The sequence below is a fragment of the Phyllobates terribilis genome, unplaced genomic scaffold, assembly GCF_046119375.1.
Source record: "Phyllobates terribilis strain yellow unplaced genomic scaffold, ASM4611937v1 Scaffold_7__3_contigs__length_470593459, whole genome shotgun sequence".
NCBI classification, from domain to species: domain Eukaryota; kingdom Metazoa; phylum Chordata; class Amphibia; order Anura; family Dendrobatidae; genus Phyllobates; species Phyllobates terribilis.
In genome coordinates, this window is record NW_027362767.1 from 235551285 (window position 1) to 235570977 (window position 19693).

The following is a 19693-nucleotide window of genomic DNA, read 5'->3' on the forward strand; positions in this document are numbered from 1 at the left end:
AGTAACACGTTCATTTTTTTTTTTTCCCCTGTGGCAAAGTCTTCAAAACCTCGTCATAAAAAAAATTGCAAAAAAAACCCCAGCAGTGTAACAATAGCAATGAGCAATCAATGGGTTTGTTCACACTGTTTTTTTGTACGCAGATTTTGAAAAGGATCTGTGTCAAAATCCAAGTCAAAAAGCTCTGCAGAAACATACCCCAAAACTGGCTCAAGGATGATCTATGGATTTATAGACCCTAAAAACATCGCCCTCTCATGGCGACACCCAGTATACCCCGCGGACTGTAGGGTAAGGGTAGATAATCCAGCACAGCTGATATGTTAGGATGGTGCGGTCACCATATTTATATCATAGTGACAGCTGGGATTGGCATGTCGCAGAAAAGTGTCAGAGGGAGGGAGAGAGGGGCTGAAATTGTATCCACACCAGCTCTTCAGCGGGACGGAGACAGGGACCTCACAGATTTGGAGATAGACTGAGATAAAGGGAAAAAAAACTAAGCGTCAGATGCTGCAAAAATAATCAATTAATGGGAAGTAACAATTGAGTTTTGCCGTGAGGGTCCACATAGTCAAGACAGTCGCAGACATTTTTTCCGGACTCAAGTCTTCTGCATCACTCCCGGACTCCTGCAGCCATGATCCCTGATCAGTATCTGATTGAATGTCCCATGGATCCCGACAATGATCAGAAATTCCTGCAAAATCCTCCAAACACTACAGTGTACACCGAAGCCCCCGAAAAGCTTGATGAACGGGACCCTCGCGGGATCAACAAGCACCTCAAGGTACACATGGAAGTCTGGGGATTCCAGTATAGTAAATATTTTCTAAAAAGTTAGAAAAGAATCTATCAGACAGCAACTATTGTATCACCCAGCACAGGTATCGCTCGGCTTTGCCAAGGCTTAGAGTCCATTATATTGGAGGTAGCTATGGGGGTGCAGATGTACCTGGGGCCGAAAATGAGTGCAATGGCTATAAAAATGCAGCCAATATGATCTGCAATCAGCCGCAACCTCTTCATTCCCCGTGGCCCTTACCCCAGACATACAGTAATCTGGGGTCTTTTGAGGGGCTGCCATATATTCTGCATGCCTCTGATGGTTGTTTCTCACGACGCGGCCCCCTCCCATCTTTATTGCACGCACTTTCTATTAGATATTTGGTAGGATATGTTTCCGATCTGACAGATAAAGCCTGTGCCAGCCTTCACTATTGGCTGCCTGTGGCTGTGCGGACAATTCTTAAAGAGGTCGTCCCATGCACAACACACAGTATCAGCAGGATACCTATGGATTGACCGCTGCAACCTATCCAAATATGAGAATGGGGGTCCCAATGTTTCTTCTGTGAATGCAGCGGTAGTGGGCACGTGCGACCTCAGCTCCATTCACTGTATATGGGAATGGTCACTACTCCTTTGTGAACCATGGGACCACAGTTCTTAGGATTGATGGGGGTCTCAGTCGCCAGAACTGTAGCAATCACACTTTTATCATCTCTCCTGTGCATAAACCCCTTTATATAAACCTCTTTAATTGGGAATAAGACATTAAAGGGGTTGTCTTATTAGGAAAAATTGATGTCAATAAGTGGTTGATCATCTTCTGCTCAAGACCCCCTAAAAGATATCTGTTCTGCAAGAGAAGAGCGTCTCATGTGTATTGACATCTATTAAATAGATGCCTATGTTTATCAATGAATCCCATGCAATGCTATGTAACAGACTGGGGTACGGCTTCTCCTGCCAGAACCATATGCTTGTTGGGTGCCAGATCCATGGCAATCAGCTAATACCTGCAGTTGTTGCCTCTCAAAGTGAGTTACTTTATACATATTTCATATTTGCCAACTTATAGGGGAAAAAAAAACAAAGGTGGGCAAAAGATTTACCTCTAATTACAGCGCCACTTTTATGACCCATTTCTCTACTCTCCTTCCACCCCACCAATGTGGGTTTGGACACCAGGACTCCATCTCTTGATGGAGCATCTCAGCATCATAGTCAAGAAACCTCCTAGAAGACTTGCTTTCCAGGAGTTTAAGGCGACTTTTACACCACCTGGGAGACTTGACATCTGTCTAGATGCCTCTTGGACAACATTTCAAGAGAGTTGGCAAGTTTTATCTACAACACTCAACCACTCAAACACAAAGGGACCTTCATCAGGGGGCTGGCCAGAGAGTAGAACATGATCCATGGTCAGACTTGCAGGAAAAGGGAGCAAATAGCAGATGCAATTATTCTAAAATTAACTAAGGTGCTTTACAATTTTAGAAACCATTGGTGTAAGGTTGGCTATGCAGTCACTTTATAGTCTAGCCATATGGACACCCTCCGGTTGCTTGAGCTCCTTCTATTTGGCCATGTGGAGGTGCAGGCACCCAGTTCTTTGCATGGTGCATAAATGAGTTGACTCCTTGCAGGGAACAAATATGGCAACAGACCTTGGCCCATCATTCTGGTGAATGATGTAGGTGTATATGGTCCGATCCCCACCATCTGCAAATGTCATGCTCAGCCATCAGTGACTAAGGTTAGCGGTAGAGATGATCGAACCCAAACGTAAACGTTCGCAGTGTGTCCGGTGCTAAACGCCGAACATGGACTTCTCCCGGAAGTCTGTTGCAAAAAGAAGAAGAGAAGTTTGGGCAGAGTTCTGGTACCCGAACCGAACTTCCACAGGTCCGCTCATCCCTAGTTAGAGGACAGGATAGCACTAACATGGGACGCTCTAGATAACCATATCCACTAATAATCATATTGTGTTGCAGGTAGACTTCTCAGATGTCCTAGCGGAGCCGGACTCATTTCACAGCTTTGACAAAGTCTGGACCTGGAGTGACATTTTGTTTGAGTCATCGAAGCTGTGGTGCTACCGGATCATCTCCCTGCTCTGTGCGGTGCCAGTGTCCCTGCTCTCCGGAATATTGTTTGCTCTGCTGGGTTGTATCCACATATGGTAAGGATCCGAAGTACTAAGCTCTAGTAACATAAGAATTAGGAGATGTCTGAGCCGTCCTCACTGGAAGGTTTACAGCCTCGTATCTAAACACCTTGGCAAAAGCAAAATGGATCATTTTAGTGCCCCTCTGGCACATGCCCCATTTGCTCGACTTGTTCCCCAGCTATGTACCTATCCCAGGCAATATGCCCCACTATCCCTTGCGGTCTCTCTTTGCTGAGAGCAGTGTTATGGGGGCACTGCGGCTACATTGTAATGAGGGAACGAGCATGATGTGGCACCAGAAACATTTTCCATGGTGATCATAGTGTTACAATTGTTACATCCCTCTTTCTGGTCTCCAAATGTTGCTACGCTAAACCTTGAAATTAATATGTAAATTAAATCAGGAATATAGCCGCTCTCATTTTTTGTTAGCCTGCAGCATTTTCTGCACAAGTTTTGGAAAAATCCTGCACAGATTTTAACGCAGCTGATCCGTTCCATCTTTGACATTTGGTTGACTGAAGCTTCGCCTCTTTAGTCAAGAAAGCATCACTTTGCAATCTTTTTTACCACTGCTTACAGGGAAAAAGGGGAGAGGCTCCTACTGCAGCTAGTTGTCTTACAGTCAGACACAAGACAGGGAGGAAAAGGAGGGGACGTTTGGCTGAGCACCCGAGACACCGAGAAGAATTTCTTAATTTTCTTAATTAAATTTGGTTTCAAGTATAACATGAGCTTAAATAAGATCAAAGAAAAGGGAAAAAAAATAAGGAAAGAAGTGCTGGGATATTTTTTATTTGCATTTTCTGTATGTAGGAAAAATGATGCAAATTTATTTGCAGAATCCAGCCCAGCGCCACATCAGTCATTTGTGGACTAGAGTCCTGCAAACCGCCTCTTACCTAAAGACATCACCGACTCCTCGTTTTATTAGCCAACCTGCCACAATGTCATAGTGATACACATGTAACACATATGCTGGCAGGTAGGAGGAGGTTTGCAGGGCTCCTGTCTGTCGGTCACATATTACTGGCATGGCCAATGGACCAGGTCCTGAGAATCGACTTACACGATCTCTAATATTTATTCTTCCAATAATAATGTGGACTCATTGGAACAAAGCAATAACATCAGTACAGCAGTAATAGCTGCAACACAGTTGCCTTATGATTAGAATATTTGGAGACCTTTTTAGTTCTTGGGTAAATTGTCTTAGTTTAGTGTATATAGACCAGAACTGTAGCGAGGATTTCCTTCACTCGGAGGCAAATAATTCAATGTATCACCCTGTCCCTGAATCTAAACACTTTGGCGTAGGCAAAGTGAGCTTTTGGCACGCTCTCTGACACCCAGCACCCAAGGCAAATGTCCTACTTGGCCGCCACTTGCTACATCCCTAATATAGACCATCAACAATCTTGAGGTCCGTAAATGAAGTTGTAAAATGCACCATGAACATTAAAGGGGGTTCAGTGAGAATGGGATGAAAATGGCTGGCATCACATATTTCAAGCTGCAACCGCCTTAGTCACGTGAAAGGATGGGTTGCAGCCTGAAGAAACACTGCTCAAGGCATGTCTCGACTGTTAGTGGAGCAGCAATTTGAACAAACATCTGATCTGCTCACTCAGCCTTGGAGCGGGGCTGGAGCAGAAAAAAATACTCCTCTGTTGATTGAGCAACACAGGGTTTTTTTATCCATCTTCATCTTGCTCTGTGTTCATCCTGCTCTGTTCTCATTTGTAAAACTGTTCTGCCCAGTCAGTCTGGCAGCTTTACAGCAGAGCATGGAGAGTAAATGTGTAAGGAGCAGGACTGATACAAGAGAAAAAAAAACCTGTTGTGCTCAGTCAGCCGAGGGGAAGTTTTATTCCTCCTGTCACAGCCCTGATCCATAGCTGAGTGAGCACATAAGGTATGTTTGTTCACGATGCTGCTCCTCTGACAGTTGAGAAACATGTTTCAAACGATGTTTCTTCAGTTTACAACCAGTCCTGACACATGACTGGGATGGGTTGCAGCTTGAAATATGTGGTGGCGGCCATTTTTATCACATTCTCAGAGAACCCCTTTAACTTCTACTGACGGAACCCTGTCAGTCTAGTAGAAGTGAACACAAGCACACTATTGCTCCATCCACACACTGGACTTTGGAACCCTGGTATCATGTTTGGAACCAGTTCCAGTGGTTGGACCCCCAGTGATTATCACCTATTTTGTGGATAAGTAGTACATGGAATTTGTGGTAGGGATTGGATCTCCTCTCCTATTGTTAGCTAAAGTGGAGATCTGATTCAAAGACAATTTCTTGTTCTCAAAAGCTCAAACCATGTATTATTTCATCACTCATTGATTTTAATATTTGTGTACTTCTACAACTCAAGACACTTACAGCAGCAATACCAAGGAATCAAGCAAGGTACTGACCACACAGACCATAGCAATCAGCTCTTCATCAGGGTCACTGTTCTACCAGACCCCTTATTGGGATAAAACCTTTGTATTATTAAAGATCCTGTACAGGATACAGGAAACATAGATGCTTTCATCCATAAACAGCGCCCCACCTATCTACAGGTTGTGTGTGGTATTGCAGCTCAGCTCTGCTAAAATTAATGGGGCTGAGATGCAATACGACACATGACCTGTGGATAGGTATGGTGCTGTCTGTAAGAGAAAAGAGCCATGATTTTTCTAACCTTCGATAACCCCTTTAAGCCCAATGAAGAGAATACTTTTCATGTTAATTATTTCCATTTTAACTAAAAATTTCATATTGAGATTTTTTTTATAATCACTACATTTTTTCTCGTGTACAGGTGTGCCATGCCATGCATCCAGCTGTTTAACATCTGCATGCCCCCTATCCGGACTCTGTGGGCCAGCATACTGGACATATGTCTAGCTCCTCTGTGTGCCAGCCTGGGTCGTTGTTGCAGTTCCATATACATAAATGTGGCAAAGCAGCGGGTGTAGGGTGTAACCCACCATGAATCAGCCGATCGGCACAAGCGGGGAACAAAAGTAACAAACAAAAAAAGATGTTGTATGGCAAAGTATTCGGGGACTGGAATCTCAAAGCTGAGTTCCCAGAATGCATTGCACATTTGAAACTAATTAAAAAAACAATAAAAATATCATGAAACTTTGTTTTGTAAATTGTTTGCTCTGTTTTATTTCCAGTTGCAGAAAATTATACCTGTAGGTCGATATTGCAAGATACCAGTCATCTAAATGAAAAATAAGAATCTCGAAATATAGAGGTCAACGACGATTTATCATGATGCCCTAGATGGGCACTTTTCTTGTAAAACCCCAATCCCTTGGCCCATCACACTAGTTGGTTGCTTTTTGGTCTGTTCCTATCAAAGACCAGATGGGCCAATGGCAAAAAATAGGTTCACCATGTACACGGAGGATTAGGATTAATCCTAGGTGTATGTAGGTTGGCCCAATGACTACCTGTAGGCAACCAGGGACCTCTTGATCAAAAGTACGAAAAGTAATCTGAAAGCCGAAGGAGCAAAGGGCCCCCCGACTGGTAACCCAGTGGAATTTTGATATTTGCCAGCCATAATTCATGGAACTGTGTGCACAGAACTTGTCAGGGTCCAGGGTGATTATGGGTGTCCATCCTGGAGCTATTGGTGGACATGTGGGTGGGTGTTAGGATTCTTACCTGCCTGGAACTCTGGCACCGCCAGAGGCTAGTTTCTTGGCAGGGAGACCATTCATCCTTGACCTTTGAAGCGTCCTGTGGTTGGAAGGGTTGGGAAAAAGAATTACTGGCGTCTTCCTCCTTTCATACAGGGGCTTGAGATAAAACCGATCCTTGTGGACTTTTTTATGTAATGGAAATCACTTCTATATGTCAAGTCATGCTGACCACCGGTGGTCAAATAGTCTTCAGCGAAGAAGGGTATAGACTTGAGGTGCCCATAGCTGTCAGCCAAACCGACTACCCCCTACACATAGACACTCAGTCATGTTTTTGGCTTGTGCCAAAATGAGGAGGGAGGAGAACGCCGCTACTAGACTCTTCCCCTGAGAAAAAAAGGATTGGGTGTTTACATTTAAACCGCTTGATCCTTTTCTCCCCACCGTAACCTGCCGGGGTGGAGTCTGAAGGACCCAATACATATTGTTTGGACAATTTTAATCTAGAAATGTAAATATATATAATTCAGACTTATTAAAAACACAGCATGTTGCCACTGGTCACATTGTTCCACCTCTTTGTGATGATGACGCTGTATATCACATCACTATTGACAAGAAGTCATAACGGTCTTCAGACACGGAAGATATTCATCTTTAGAATGTGTTCCAAAAGGTGACATTCTATTCTGGTCAGGAAAAGGTCAAAGGATCCCCCAGATCATAATCCCTACTGTTATGAACCTACAAATTGTCCACAGGGTCAAGGTTGGATTCCATAGGGCCCAAAATAAGTGGTGCCAAGCTGCTAACTAACAATAATATGCTAAGTACATTAACTGTCTAGAGGAGACCGCGGTGTAAGCGATTCGTGCCGCACCCTCCGTGCAGGGTCACATGGCTATGCCAAAATTCTCACCATCTGCTGCAAGGCTGAAGAAACATCAGGACTATTGGGTGAGTAGTAATTGACATGTTTTTCAAAAGCCTTGGTTCACTGATGTTTCTGTCTGTGCCACCTTAGAAATTTGGAGAGGTATTTACTGACAGGACTAATATCTCTTCCATGGCCCACTGGGTCATCCTAATAGTGAATGTCAATAGCTACTGTGTGTTAAGCTGTAAGAGCTGCAGATAACTTTGCAAGCTAATTCCCCCACTACTATTTATTTGGGGGCGCTTTCCTTGCAGTCAGTACTCATTTCTCCCATGTTGGTGACGCGCCCCCTGGGACATATTCCTTTTTGAGGGGAATACCCGGCACCGGATCAGATGGGGGGGGTTGTAGTCTCCGAGCGGCTGTGACCCGGTCCCGTGCCCAGGGCGTCAAGCTCAGTGTTATGTGGCAGTCCTTACTGATGTTATTAAAGTTCGTTGTGTCGACTACGCCACCCGTTGTGATGCGGTCACTGTGGCCGCCGCTGCTGCAGGGTCCGCTGAGGCTGATGGTGGGTGCGCAGCTTGGTGGGATAACCCCCAACGGGAGGGGTATAGCCTCAGAGGGGACAGGCGCAGAGGATGGGGGTTGTGGTGGTGCGGTGCAGCCGGTAATGATGACAGACTCGGGTTGTGCAGTTAAGGGTCTTTACTTACTGCAGATGTTCCTGGTCACTCTAGCTCCAAGTGACCTCCCGAGCCGTGCTGCGTCCACCAGGTCCTGGATCCAGCCAACCCCCAAACAAGTCCGGAGCGTGGCCCTGAGCTCTCCCTCTGTCCTTTCTTCAGCCGTCCCCACCAGTGATTCACCTAAATCCAGCTCCCTCGGGCCTTCTGTTGGGCAACCTTTGGCCTAAGGTTCCCTGACCCTCCATGTGGTGTGCCTTCAGGGTGAATGTAGTGGGTGACCGTGACAGACACTGCCCACGGTCTCCGGTCTCTGGCTGGGGAATGTCTTTGCCCCCACCAGCTTGGGTTCCGGTACCCTTCTGCTGACTCCTCACCCGGTGTTCTTATTTGGGTTCTTGGGTCCCTTCTTTGTCCCCCTCTGGGTCTTTCTGCACTCCACTCTCTCTCCAGGGCTGTTGTTTCTTTCTCTCTCTTGCTGCAGGCTTGTCCTCTGCATCTGACTTCCTCTCTGCGTCTGACCCTGATCTTTGATGGTGCCCACCTTATATACACCCTCTATGTGTGAGCTCAGGTGACCAGCACCCAATGAGCTCCTATCACTACCCAGACTGCTCCCCCTTTCTGCCCCTACACTACATGGGATGTTCCTCCCCCCTCCCACTCCAGCCAGGAACAGGCTCGGTCGCACCTGCACATTTCTAAGTGGGAGTGCCGTCGGCCTGCTCCTCTGGAATGGGATGTATGTAGTGCATGCAGTCTATCTGAGCTCAGTTCCACACTCCTTCCTTACCCGGGAGTGGAATATCACACCTCTGGGTTGAGGTGCAATACCCCTGTAGCAGCCGAACCCTCAGGGTGCTACATTCCCCCCTGGTAAATCACAGCACGTCCTCGGGCTGCAAAGACAAAAACACCAAAACATACAAATTTTTATAAACATATAAAACACATAAAACATATATATATAAAACTTTCTCGTCGTCTTTTTCTTTCTTCCTCCTCTGGTCACCGTGCAACTCGTGACCAGGTAAAGTGCGACAGTCTTTTGATAAGCAGTTTCTCATAAAACCAGTAGGGGGCGCCTTAGGAAGCGCAACTATGTACAGGGAAAGTTGAAAGTTGGCCGCTCTCAGTCCTCGGCCAGGTAGAGGGAAGGGAATGGCTGCTCACAGTCCTCAGCCTGTAGGATGAAGGGGTTAACGGGTAAAACAGTTCACTGGTCCCAACGGGGACTATTTTAGCAGCAACAACAGTTCCAGTTCCTTTATACCCTGATTGGGTAACTATTTACAACACCTGCTCTGCCGCACTCAACGGCGTCTTCCTCCTGCTCTTTGCTTATAGCTGGTTGTTACTTCAGACCCGTCCGGGTCCTCTTGCTCCTCCTCCTCGCACCGCAACTCCTCCTCCGTCAGGCGGTGTACGTGGAGGGCGTAAGGTCCTTTGGCACACTTGTGCCGGGTGAATGTGACCTCGTCTCCGACGTAGAGGTCACGGCCTTTGTGACCCTCTGGCAGGTGAGACTCGACATCCCGTCGGGTAACGAAGACGTCACCCATGGTGTTCCGGTCCTTTATGAAGCCCCACCCATGCTGCGCATTAAACTTTATTACCGTCCCGATGGTACGGGGACGATCTGCTGCACGGGGGTTCCTTCTGGTCCGACTCTTTTGCTCCGCGCTGCGGGTCTGGGCCCATTGCTCTCTGGCCCGCCTCTCCTCCCGCTCTCTCTTGAACTCTGCCAGCTGTTGACGGCAACACTCGGTACGCTCTGCTGCAGCTGCCCGAGTCTCTCCGGTGAACCCCATCAAATCTTCTCCCGTGGGGTCCCACACGAACTGGGCTTCCTCGAGTGGAGGCGAGACCCGAGTCACGGGCTTCGGAGCCGGGATTAGGGGCTCACACAAGGGCCCCAACTTCTTTTGTCGCTCCAGTTCCAAGAATTCTTTGGGCCAGATGAAAGGCCGCCCGTCCGGCCACGTTAGCTGGCTGAAGGGGTCCTCTCCCAGATATGGCACCCTTGGTGTTGCGGGTGCGGGCGCGATGGTGGGGGCACCCAGGTTGCCCAGGCCTTGCGGCCAGGCCGGGGGCATCTGGAAGGTAAATGGAACTGTTAGGACGGCGGCGCCCTGGGCTACCTGGCCTTGCGACCAGGCCGGAGGCTCCGCGGAGGTAGATGGCTCTGCTGGGGATGCGGCGCCCGGAAACGCTAGGCCCTGCGACCAGGCCGGAGGCTCCTCCTCCTTCGCCACGCTCCGGGTCACGACGCGTGACGTCACCGGGGTCGCGACGGCGGCTTCCGGTCGGGGCCTAGTCGGTGGCGGCGTCATGGCGGTCTCGGGTACGGCCGGGGGACCTTCGGGCTCTGCGACGGGGAGCTGGGGCAGGTAAGCGGTCTTCCGGTATGGGGTATAGGCGTCCCCCTTACCTGCTGCCATGCGTCTCGCTCCCTCTTCTGCGCCGTCTCCGGCCTTGGGTCCTCCCGCGTCATCCGCAGAGGCAGTCGATGTCTTCTTCCAAGGGAGCGGGCTCCGTGGACGGGTTCCAGCTTGCTGGGCCATCTCCCGGCCCCACTCCGCCAGGATCTCCCTCTGCACTCGGGCCATCCTTCCCGCGAGGCCCTCCAGGGCACTCCGCGCGCACTCCCGGTCTCGGGGAAGCTGCGCCAGGATCTCCGCTAAGCCTAGCGGGGTTGTTGACTCTAGCAGGCTCCTGACCATCGGGTCGGTGCTGCTCTGCTCTGCTTCCGGCAGGCTCCTGGCCAGCGGGCCGGTGCTGCTCTGCTCTCCTCCTTCTTCCTTCTGCAGGCTCCTGGCCAGCGGGCCGGTGCTGCTCTGCTGCCGCTCCATTCCCGGGTCTACTCTTTCTCTTCTCGACTCCGGGTGCTCTCGCTCTGGACACCTTGCCTCCGGGTGCGCTCGTTCTAGACTGCCCCAAGCGACACCCATCTTTTCTCTTTTCTTTCGTCTCCTCCCACTTCGAGGGCGGTCCCGGGGCAACTCGGTGACTGTCAGCTCCAGGGGGAGTTCTTTCACGCTGACAGACACCTCCAGCATCACAGTCTCTGTTGGTGGGGGCGGTTTCCACTTTTGGCGCCATTTTCTGTCCTGGCCCACGATGGGAGGTGGCCTCTTGCCCTCCTTTGGCACGCCCATAATGGCGTCCGCTGCTCTTCCAAGGCGGGAAATCTGCGGTTTTGGCGGGAAGCGTCGCCCAGTGGCGGGAAACTCTGCAGATGGCGGGAACAAGCTGGAAATGGCGGACAATCGGCGGGAAACGACTGGTGATGGAGTCCGATGGCGTGGACCCTCCGGGACCGGCAGGAGTCTTCTTTCTAAGGTAAACTTGCACTTTTCTTCAGGCACGCAGTACCCGGGTGTTGCGGGCACGTAATCCTGCCGACTACGCCAAAGTTGACGCGCCCCCTGGGACATATTCCTTTTTGAGGGGAATACCCGGCACCGGATCAGATGGGGGGGGTTGTAGTCTCCGAGCGGCTGTGACCCGGTCCCGTGCCCAGGGCGTCAAGCTCAGTGTTATGTGGCAGTCCTTACTGATGTTATTAAAGTTCGTTGTGTCGACTACGCCACCCGTTGTGATGCGGTCACTGTGGCCGCCGCTGCTGCAGGGTCCGCTGAGGCTGATGGTGGGTGCGCAGCTTGGTGGGATAACCCCCAACGGGAGGGGTATAGCCTCAGAGGGGACAGGCGCAGAGGATGGGGGTTGTGGTGGTGCGGTGCAGCCGGTAATGATGACAGACTCGGGTTGTGCAGTTAAGGGTCTTTACTTACTGCAGATGTTCCTGGTCACTCTAGCTCCAAGTGACCTCCCGAGCCGTGCTGCGTCCACCAGGTCCTGGATCCAGCCAACCCCCAAACAAGTCCGGAGCGTGGCCCTGAGCTCTCCCTCTGTCCTTTCTTCAGCCGTCCCCACCAGTGATTCACCTAAATCCAGCTCCCTCGGGCCTTCTGTTGGGCAACCTTTGGCCTAAGGTTCCCTGACCCTCCATGTGGTGTGCCTTCAGGGTGAATGTAGTGGGTGACCGTGACAGACACTGCCCACGGTCTCCGGTCTCTGGCTGGGGAATGTCTTTGCCCCCACCAGCTTGGGTTCCGGTACCCTTCTGCTGACTCCTCACCCGGTGTTCTTATTTGGGTTCTTGGGTCCCTTCTTTGTCCCCCTCTGGGTCTTTCTGCACTCCACTCTCTCTCCAGGGCTGTTGTTTCTTTCTCTCTCTTGCTGCAGGCTTGTCCTCTGCATCTGACTTCCTCTCTGCGTCTGACCCTGATCTTTGATGGTGCCCACCTTATATACACCCTCTATGTGTGAGCTCAGGTGACCAGCACCCAATGAGCTCCTATCACTACCCAGACTGCTCCCCCTTTCTGCCCCTACACTACATGGGATGTTCCTCCCCCCTCCCACTCCAGCCAGGAACAGGCTCGGTCGCACCTGCACATTTCTAAGTGGGAGTGCCGTCGGCCTGCTCCTCTGGAATGGGATGTATGTAGTGCATGCAGTCTATCTGAGCTCAGTTCCACACTCCTTCCTTACCCGGGAGTGGAATATCACACCTCTGGGTTGAGGTGCAATACCCCTGTAGCAGCCGAACCCTCAGGGTGCTACATTGGCATGTGATAAGGGTCTTGTCTGGCACTTTCACGTTGTGCAGTACCTCATCAGCTTTAGTGTTACATGGAATTCAAAATGCATGAGATTATACTCCTATTTTAGTAGAAGCTATGGTGATGAAATTGAATAGGCTACTAGCAGTGAGATGGTCTTCTACACCATCATCATCATTATCCAGGAGGCTCCTATCTCTTTGGAGCTAATGTTCCCTTTAATGTGTCAAACATGGATGTAGAGCAACTTCCCAATCTATCTTGCTGTTGAGGAACCAAGTCCAGGAGCCTCAAAATAGGTGAACTAAGATAGGAGAGTCATCTTCTTCTCAAGAAGAGGAAACCAGGTACAGGAGCCCCAAATCAGAGAACTTTCATCTTCTTGTCCAGGAAATGAACCAAGTCTAGGAGCCTCAAATGAGGAGGACTATGAGAGGAGAGTGTAATGCACACACCCGGACTGACTGGCGTGTGCGTGTTTAGTGATTCCACTGTGCCATGAACCGGAGAGTGCCTGGAGGGGCGTAACTAAGTATCTGCTCGATCCGACCAAGGTCGCACGATGGCTACGATGCCAGTGCACCAGGAAGGAACCGAGCAGAGGGACCAGGGTCTACTCCAGGTCAGACTCCGGACACGGCTGTTGACCCACACCGGGGAATACAGGAACAGGCAGGCTAGAGCGCAGGCTGGGTAGGGTCCAGTACAGACTGGGAGACGAGTTCATAGCCGTAGATGCGGTAATCAAACAGAGTAAAGCAAAACCGCAGGTGCGGTAGACAGGGCTGAGCAGAGCGAAACCGCAGACACGGTGGACAGAGCTGAGCAGAGCAAAACCGCAGACGCGGTAGACAAGGCTGAGCAGAGCAGAACCGCAGACGCGGAAGACAAGGCTGAGCAGAGCGAAACCGCAGACGCGGTAGACAAGGCTGAGCAGAGCGAAACCGCAGACGCGGAAGACAGGGCTGAGCAGAGCGAAACCGCAGACGCGGTGGACAAAGCTGAGCAGAGCAAAACCGCAGACGCGGTAGACAAGGCTGAGCAGAGCAGAACCGCAGACGCGGTAGACAAGGCTGAGCAGAGCGAAACTGCAGACGCGGTAGACAAGGCTGAGCAGAGCAAAAACCGCAGACGCGGTAGACAAGGCTGAGCAGAGCGAAACCGCAGACGCGGAAGACAGGGCTGAGCAGAGCGAAACCGCAGACGCGGTGGACAAAGCTGAGCAGAGCAAAACCGCAGACGCGGTAGACAAGGCTGAGCAGAGCAGAACCGCAGACGCGGTAGACAAAGCTGAGCAGAGCGAAACTGCAGACGCGGTAGACAAGGCCGAGCAGAGCAAAACCGCAGACGCGGTGGACAATGCTGAGCAAAGCAAAACCGCAGACGCGGTGGACAAGGCTGAGCAGAGCAAAACCGCAGACAAGGCTGAGCAGAGAAAAACTGCAGACGCGGTGGACAAGGCTGAGCAAAGCGAAACCGCAGACGCGGTGGACAGGGCAGAGCAAAGCGAAACCGCAGACGCGGTGGACAAGGCTGAGCAGAGCGAAACCGCAGATGCGGTGGATAAGGCTGAGCAGAGCGAAACCGCAGACGCGGTGGACAAGGCTGAGCAGAGCGAAACCGCAGACACAGTGGACAAGGCAGAGCAGAGCGAAACCGCAGACGCGGTGGACAAGGCTGAGCAGAGCGAAACCGCAGACGCGGTGGACAAGGCTGAGCAGAGCAAAACCGCAGACGCGGAAGACAAGGCTGAGCAGAGCGAAACCGCAGACGCGGTAGACAAGGCTGAGCAGAGCGAAACCGCAGACGCGGAAGACAGGGCTGAGCAGAGCGAAACCGCAGACGCGGTGGACAAAGCTGAGCAGAGCAAAACCGCAGACGCGGTAGACAAGGCTGAGCAGAGCAGAACCGCAGACGCGGTAGACAAGGCTGAGCAGAGCGAAACTGCAGACGCGGTAGACAAGGCTGAGCAGAGCAAAAACCGCAGACGCGGTAGACAAGGCTGAGCAGAGCGAAACCGCAGACGCGGAAGACAGGGCTGAGCAGAGCGAAACCGCAGACGCGGTGGACAAAGCTGAGCAGAGCAAAACCGCAGACGCGGTAGACAAGGCTGAGCAGAGCAGAACCGCAGACGCGGTAGACAAAGCTGAGCAGAGCGAAACTGCAGACGCGGTAGACAAGGCCGAGCAGAGCAAAACCACAGACGCGGTAGACAAGGCTGAGCAGAGCGAAACTGCAGATGCGGTAGACAAGGCTGAGCAGAGCAAAAACCGCAGACGCGGTGGACAATGCTGAGCAAAGCAAAACCGCAGACGCGGTGGACAAGGCTGAGCAGAGCAAAACCGCAGACAAGGCTGAGCAGAGAAAAACTGCAGACGCGGTGGACAAGGCTGAGCAAAGCGAAACCGCAGACACGGTGGACAGGGCAGAGCAAAGCGAAACCGCAGACGCGGTGGACAAGGCTGAGCAGAGCGAAACCGCAGATGCGGTGGATAAGGCTGAGCAGAGCGAAACCGCAGACGCGGTGGACAAGGCTGAGCAGAGCGAAACCGCAGACACAGTGGACAAGGCAGAGCAGAGCGAAACCGCAGACGCGGTGGACAAGGCTGAGCAGAGCGAAACCGCAGACGCGGTGGACAAGGCTGAGCAGAGCGAAACCGCAGACACAGTGGACAAGGCAGAGCAGAGCGAAACCACAGACGCGGTGGACAAGGCTGAGCAGAGCGAAACCGCAGACGCGGTGGACAAGGCTGAGCAGAGCGAAACCGCAGACGCGGTGGACAAGGCTGAGCAGAGCGAAACCGCAGACGCGGTGGACAGGGCTGAGCAGAGCGAAGCCGCAGACGCGGTGGACAAGGCTGAGATAAATCACCGAAGGGGTAAACAAAGACAAAGCAAAGGGGATAGGGCTCTGTTCACACGGAACAGAATGAAAGGCAGAACCAGATACACACTAGATACTTGCAAAGAAGTAGCGAGAGGACTCCAAGTCACAAACGGAAGTACAGCGACAACGAGAAGGAGTAAGGTGCAGGTTCAGACAACACAGGAAAAGGGAAGGGACGGACATAGAGACGAAACAGGTAAAAGGTAAGGAGACAGTTCAGACAGGAACTGTAACTGCAACAAAATACAGGAACGAGCCAAGGCAAAGCCAAGTGCTGGTTTAGACAAAGCAGGAGAAAGGGAAGGTATGGACATAGAAAGAAACAGGAAGCAGGTTAGGAGACAGTTCAGACAGGAATTGTACTGCAACAAATACAGGAGCGAGTCTGGGTATGCGGCCCTCAGAGGGCAAGACGAACAGGCTAAGAGCGTGTTCAGACTGGTCTGGAAATACAACCTCCAGGAAGGCGGACAGACAACAGGCTAGAGTGCACAGACAGGACACAGTTCAGACACGGGAACTGATACCGATAGGCAGGAAACATAGACAGGACCTGGCATGTCAGCGACAGAAGCCAACTGACAGAACAAGATGCTCAGGCAAGGATTCCAAGGAGGAGCTGGGTTAAATACCAGGTGGCAGACAGCAATAGGCTGAGGACGCATCAGGGGAGTGTCAGCAGCAGCTACAAGAAACAGGAAGTTCAGCGGGCATCGCCCTAAGCAGCAAGAGCAAAGCAAAGCAGACAACATGGAAAGAAGCCAGAGTGGCAGTCTGAACTGGAGATCAAGTGCGCGCTCTTGCACAGTGGGAGATGGACCACTATGCAAGGACGCCGCCAGGTATGTTACAGAGAGTCATCTTCTTGTCCAAGAGAGGAACCAGGTCCAGGAGCCTCAAATCAGGAGAACAATGACAGGGAAGTCATTTTCTTGTCCAGGAGAGGAACCAGGTCCAGAAACCTCAAATCAGGAGAACTAAAAGAGAAGATTCATCTTCTTGTCCAGGAGAGGAACCAGGTCCAGAAACTTCAAATCAGCAGGACTAAAAGACAAGATTCATCTTCTTGTCAAGGAGAGGAACAGATCCAGAAGCCTCAGTTCAGGAGTAATGAGAGGAGAGTCATCTTATCTAGAAGAGGAACAAGGTCCAGGAACCTCAAATCTGAAGGACTAAGAGAAAAGAGTCATCTTCTGCCCAATAAAGGAACAAGGTCCAGGAGCTTCAAATCAGGCGGACTGAGAGAGGAGAGATATCTTCATGTCCAGAACGAAGACAATGAGATGTTGTAAATTAAGAACTTTTGGGAAGAAGAACATCCAAGTTTTTTGTGTATAATATTCTTTTCAGTCACTAAGGTATCTACGTTAGTGGAACATACATAATTAAGGGGTCATCTGCTTCTGGGACACCCAACCATAAACTATAATCTGGAGAGAAACCCATCAATAAGCCTTAAATTTGACAGTATTGCCACCACCGGGAAAAGTTATGCATATTTAGATCAGGAGCACAATAAAACACCACTAGAAGGAGCTAAACTGTTCACTGTTTTATTAATTCAAAGTATAAATAGCTCCCCCTAGTGGTGACTACAGGCAACTAGTATTTAACTATTTAAAGGAGTTGTCCGAAATTTGTTAAAAAGCATGGCATAACAGCTGGAAATGTGGAAAAATAATAAAATAATCATTACTTGTCTCTTCTACCCCCAATTGCACCAATAATGCCACCCCAGGGGTCCTGCAGCAATAACGTCAAGTCCATCATTTCCGTCACCTCCGTAGCCTCAGGGGTCTTGTTGGTGTGTACGGCACTGTTGCGTTTCTTGAATGTGACGTAATTCCTGCAGGACGGGCAGGGACCACCATAGCGGGATGGAATTAAATAAGTAAGTAGTGATTATTTTAAATCTATTTTTTATAAATTCCCCGACATGACAGCCCCTTGTAGTCTTTTCTTTATGTGGAGAAGGACTGATACCAAAATATTAGCATTGTTTATTACCCCCAAGAAGATGCATCTCTATTTGCAGCATGCTGAAAAACTAATTTGTGGGTTACCCCTGCGGCTATTTCCACCACTGCAGACCGATCCCAGGTCAGTAATGTCGCATGCGAGTGAAGAATTCCAACCACTTCACAGGAGGCAGCGGAGAGGAACGGGGTCACATTTCATGTGGGCAGAGCAGGCTAAATAAAGCAGACGCTGCTAAACTAAAGCCTGCCATGCAATGGAGAGGGCACCGCAGCCTGCGCCAGGCCTAATCAAGAATGGCGCCCACGCTTGCTGCACTTTACATTAAGGCTATGTTCACACATCATGTTTTGTTCAGTGTTTCTTTTCTGCAGCAAAACCTGATCTCTTGGCAGGAGGTTTTTCAGGATTTTTGTTGCTGTTTTCTTACTTTTTTTTTTTTGGTGCGTTTTTTTAGCTTTATTCTGCAAAAAAACATGCAAAGCACAAAATACTGAGGACAAAAAACCCAAGTTGTGTGCAGGAGATTTCTGGAATCTCATAGACTTAAACGCAGCTGAAAATTTCCATAAAAAAAACGCTGAAAAAAACATGATGTGTGGACATAGCCTAAACTGACTGTGAAGTCTGTAATAGAAAATTGCTTGAATGGCACTTCCCAACACAATGCCGGTATGAGAATTACTGCAGGGGAAAACCGAGCGCTGAAGGCTTTCTGTGGCAGTGGTGGGCAAGTATGCGCAGCGCCACTCCATTTGATGGCGGCAAATATGGAGTGGTGCTGACATGCATATACAGAGTGATCTGCTCTGTGCTCTGAAATAATACAGGGGTCTGGTCTAAGATCTGAAGTAATATAGGCGTCTGGTTTGGGTTCTGAGATATTTAAGGGACCTGGTCTGGGTTCTGAGATAATTTAGGGGTCTGGTTTGGGGTCTGAGATAATTTAGGGTTCTGGTTTGGGATATGAGATAATTTAGGGTTCTGGTTTGGGGTCTGAGATAATTTAGGGCTCTGGTTTGGGTTCTGAGATAATTTAGGGTTCTGGTTTGGGGTCTGAGATAATTTAGGGTTCTGGATTGGGATCTGAGATAATTTAGGGTTGTGGTTTGGGACCTGACATAATTTAGGGTTCTGGTTTGGGGTCTGAGATAATTTAGGGTTCTGGTTTGGGGTCTGAGATAGCTTAGGGACCTGGTCTGGGATCTGAGATAATTTAGGGTTCTGGTTTGGGGTCTGAGATAATTTAGTGGTCTGCTTTAGGATCTGAGATAATTTAGGGTTCTGGTTTGGGGTCTGAGATAATTTAGGGTTCTGGTTTGGGGTCTGAGATAATTTAGGGTTCTGGTTTGGGGTCTGAGATAATTTAGGGTTCTGGTTTGGGATCTGAGTTAATTTAGGGTTCTGGTTTGGAATCTGAGATAATTTAGGGTTCTGGTTTGGGGTCTGAGATAATTTAGGGTTGTGGTTTGGGACCTGACATAATTTAGGGTTCTGGTTTGGGGTCTGAGATAATTTAGGGTTCTGGTTTGGGGTCTGAGATTATTTAGGGGTCTGCTTTAGGAACTGAGATAATTTAGGTTTCTGGTTTGGGGTCTGAGATAATTTAAGGACCTGGTCTGCGGTCTGAGATAATTTGCAGATCTGGTTTGGGATCTGAGATAATTTAGGGTTCTGGTTTGGGGTCTGAGATAATTTAGGGTTCTGGTTTGGGGTCTGAGATAATTTAGGGTTCAGGTTTGGGACCTGACATAATTTAGGGTTCTGGTTTGGGACCTGACATAATTTAGGGTTTCTGTTTGGGGTCTGAGATAATTTAGGGTTCTGGTTTGGGGTCTGAGATAATTTAGGGTTCTGGTTTGGGGTCTGAGATAGCTTAGGGACCTGGTCTGGGATCTGAGATAATTTAGGGTTGTGGTTTGGGGTCTGAGATAATTTAGGGGTCTGCTTTAGGATCTGAGATAATTTAGGGTTCTGGTTTAGGGTCTGAGATAATTTAGGGGCCTGCGTTAGGATCTGAGATAA

At 49.8% G+C, this 19693-nt stretch overlaps 1 protein-coding gene across 1 annotated transcript; it reads left to right on the plus strand.

Annotated features, from left to right (window-relative positions):
- Nucleotides 1-353: 353 nt before the first annotated feature.
- On the plus strand, nt 354-6104 carry LOC141153092 (caveolin-2-like). The gene is made up of 3 exons (XM_073637766.1): nt 354-790; nt 2781-2968; nt 5776-6104. The coding sequence occupies exons 1-3, from the start codon at nt 641-643 to the stop codon at nt 5930-5932; spliced, it is 495 nt and encodes a 164-aa protein (XP_073493867.1). The 5' UTR covers nt 354-640; the 3' UTR covers nt 5933-6104.
- Nucleotides 6105-19693: the final 13589 nt, after the last annotated feature.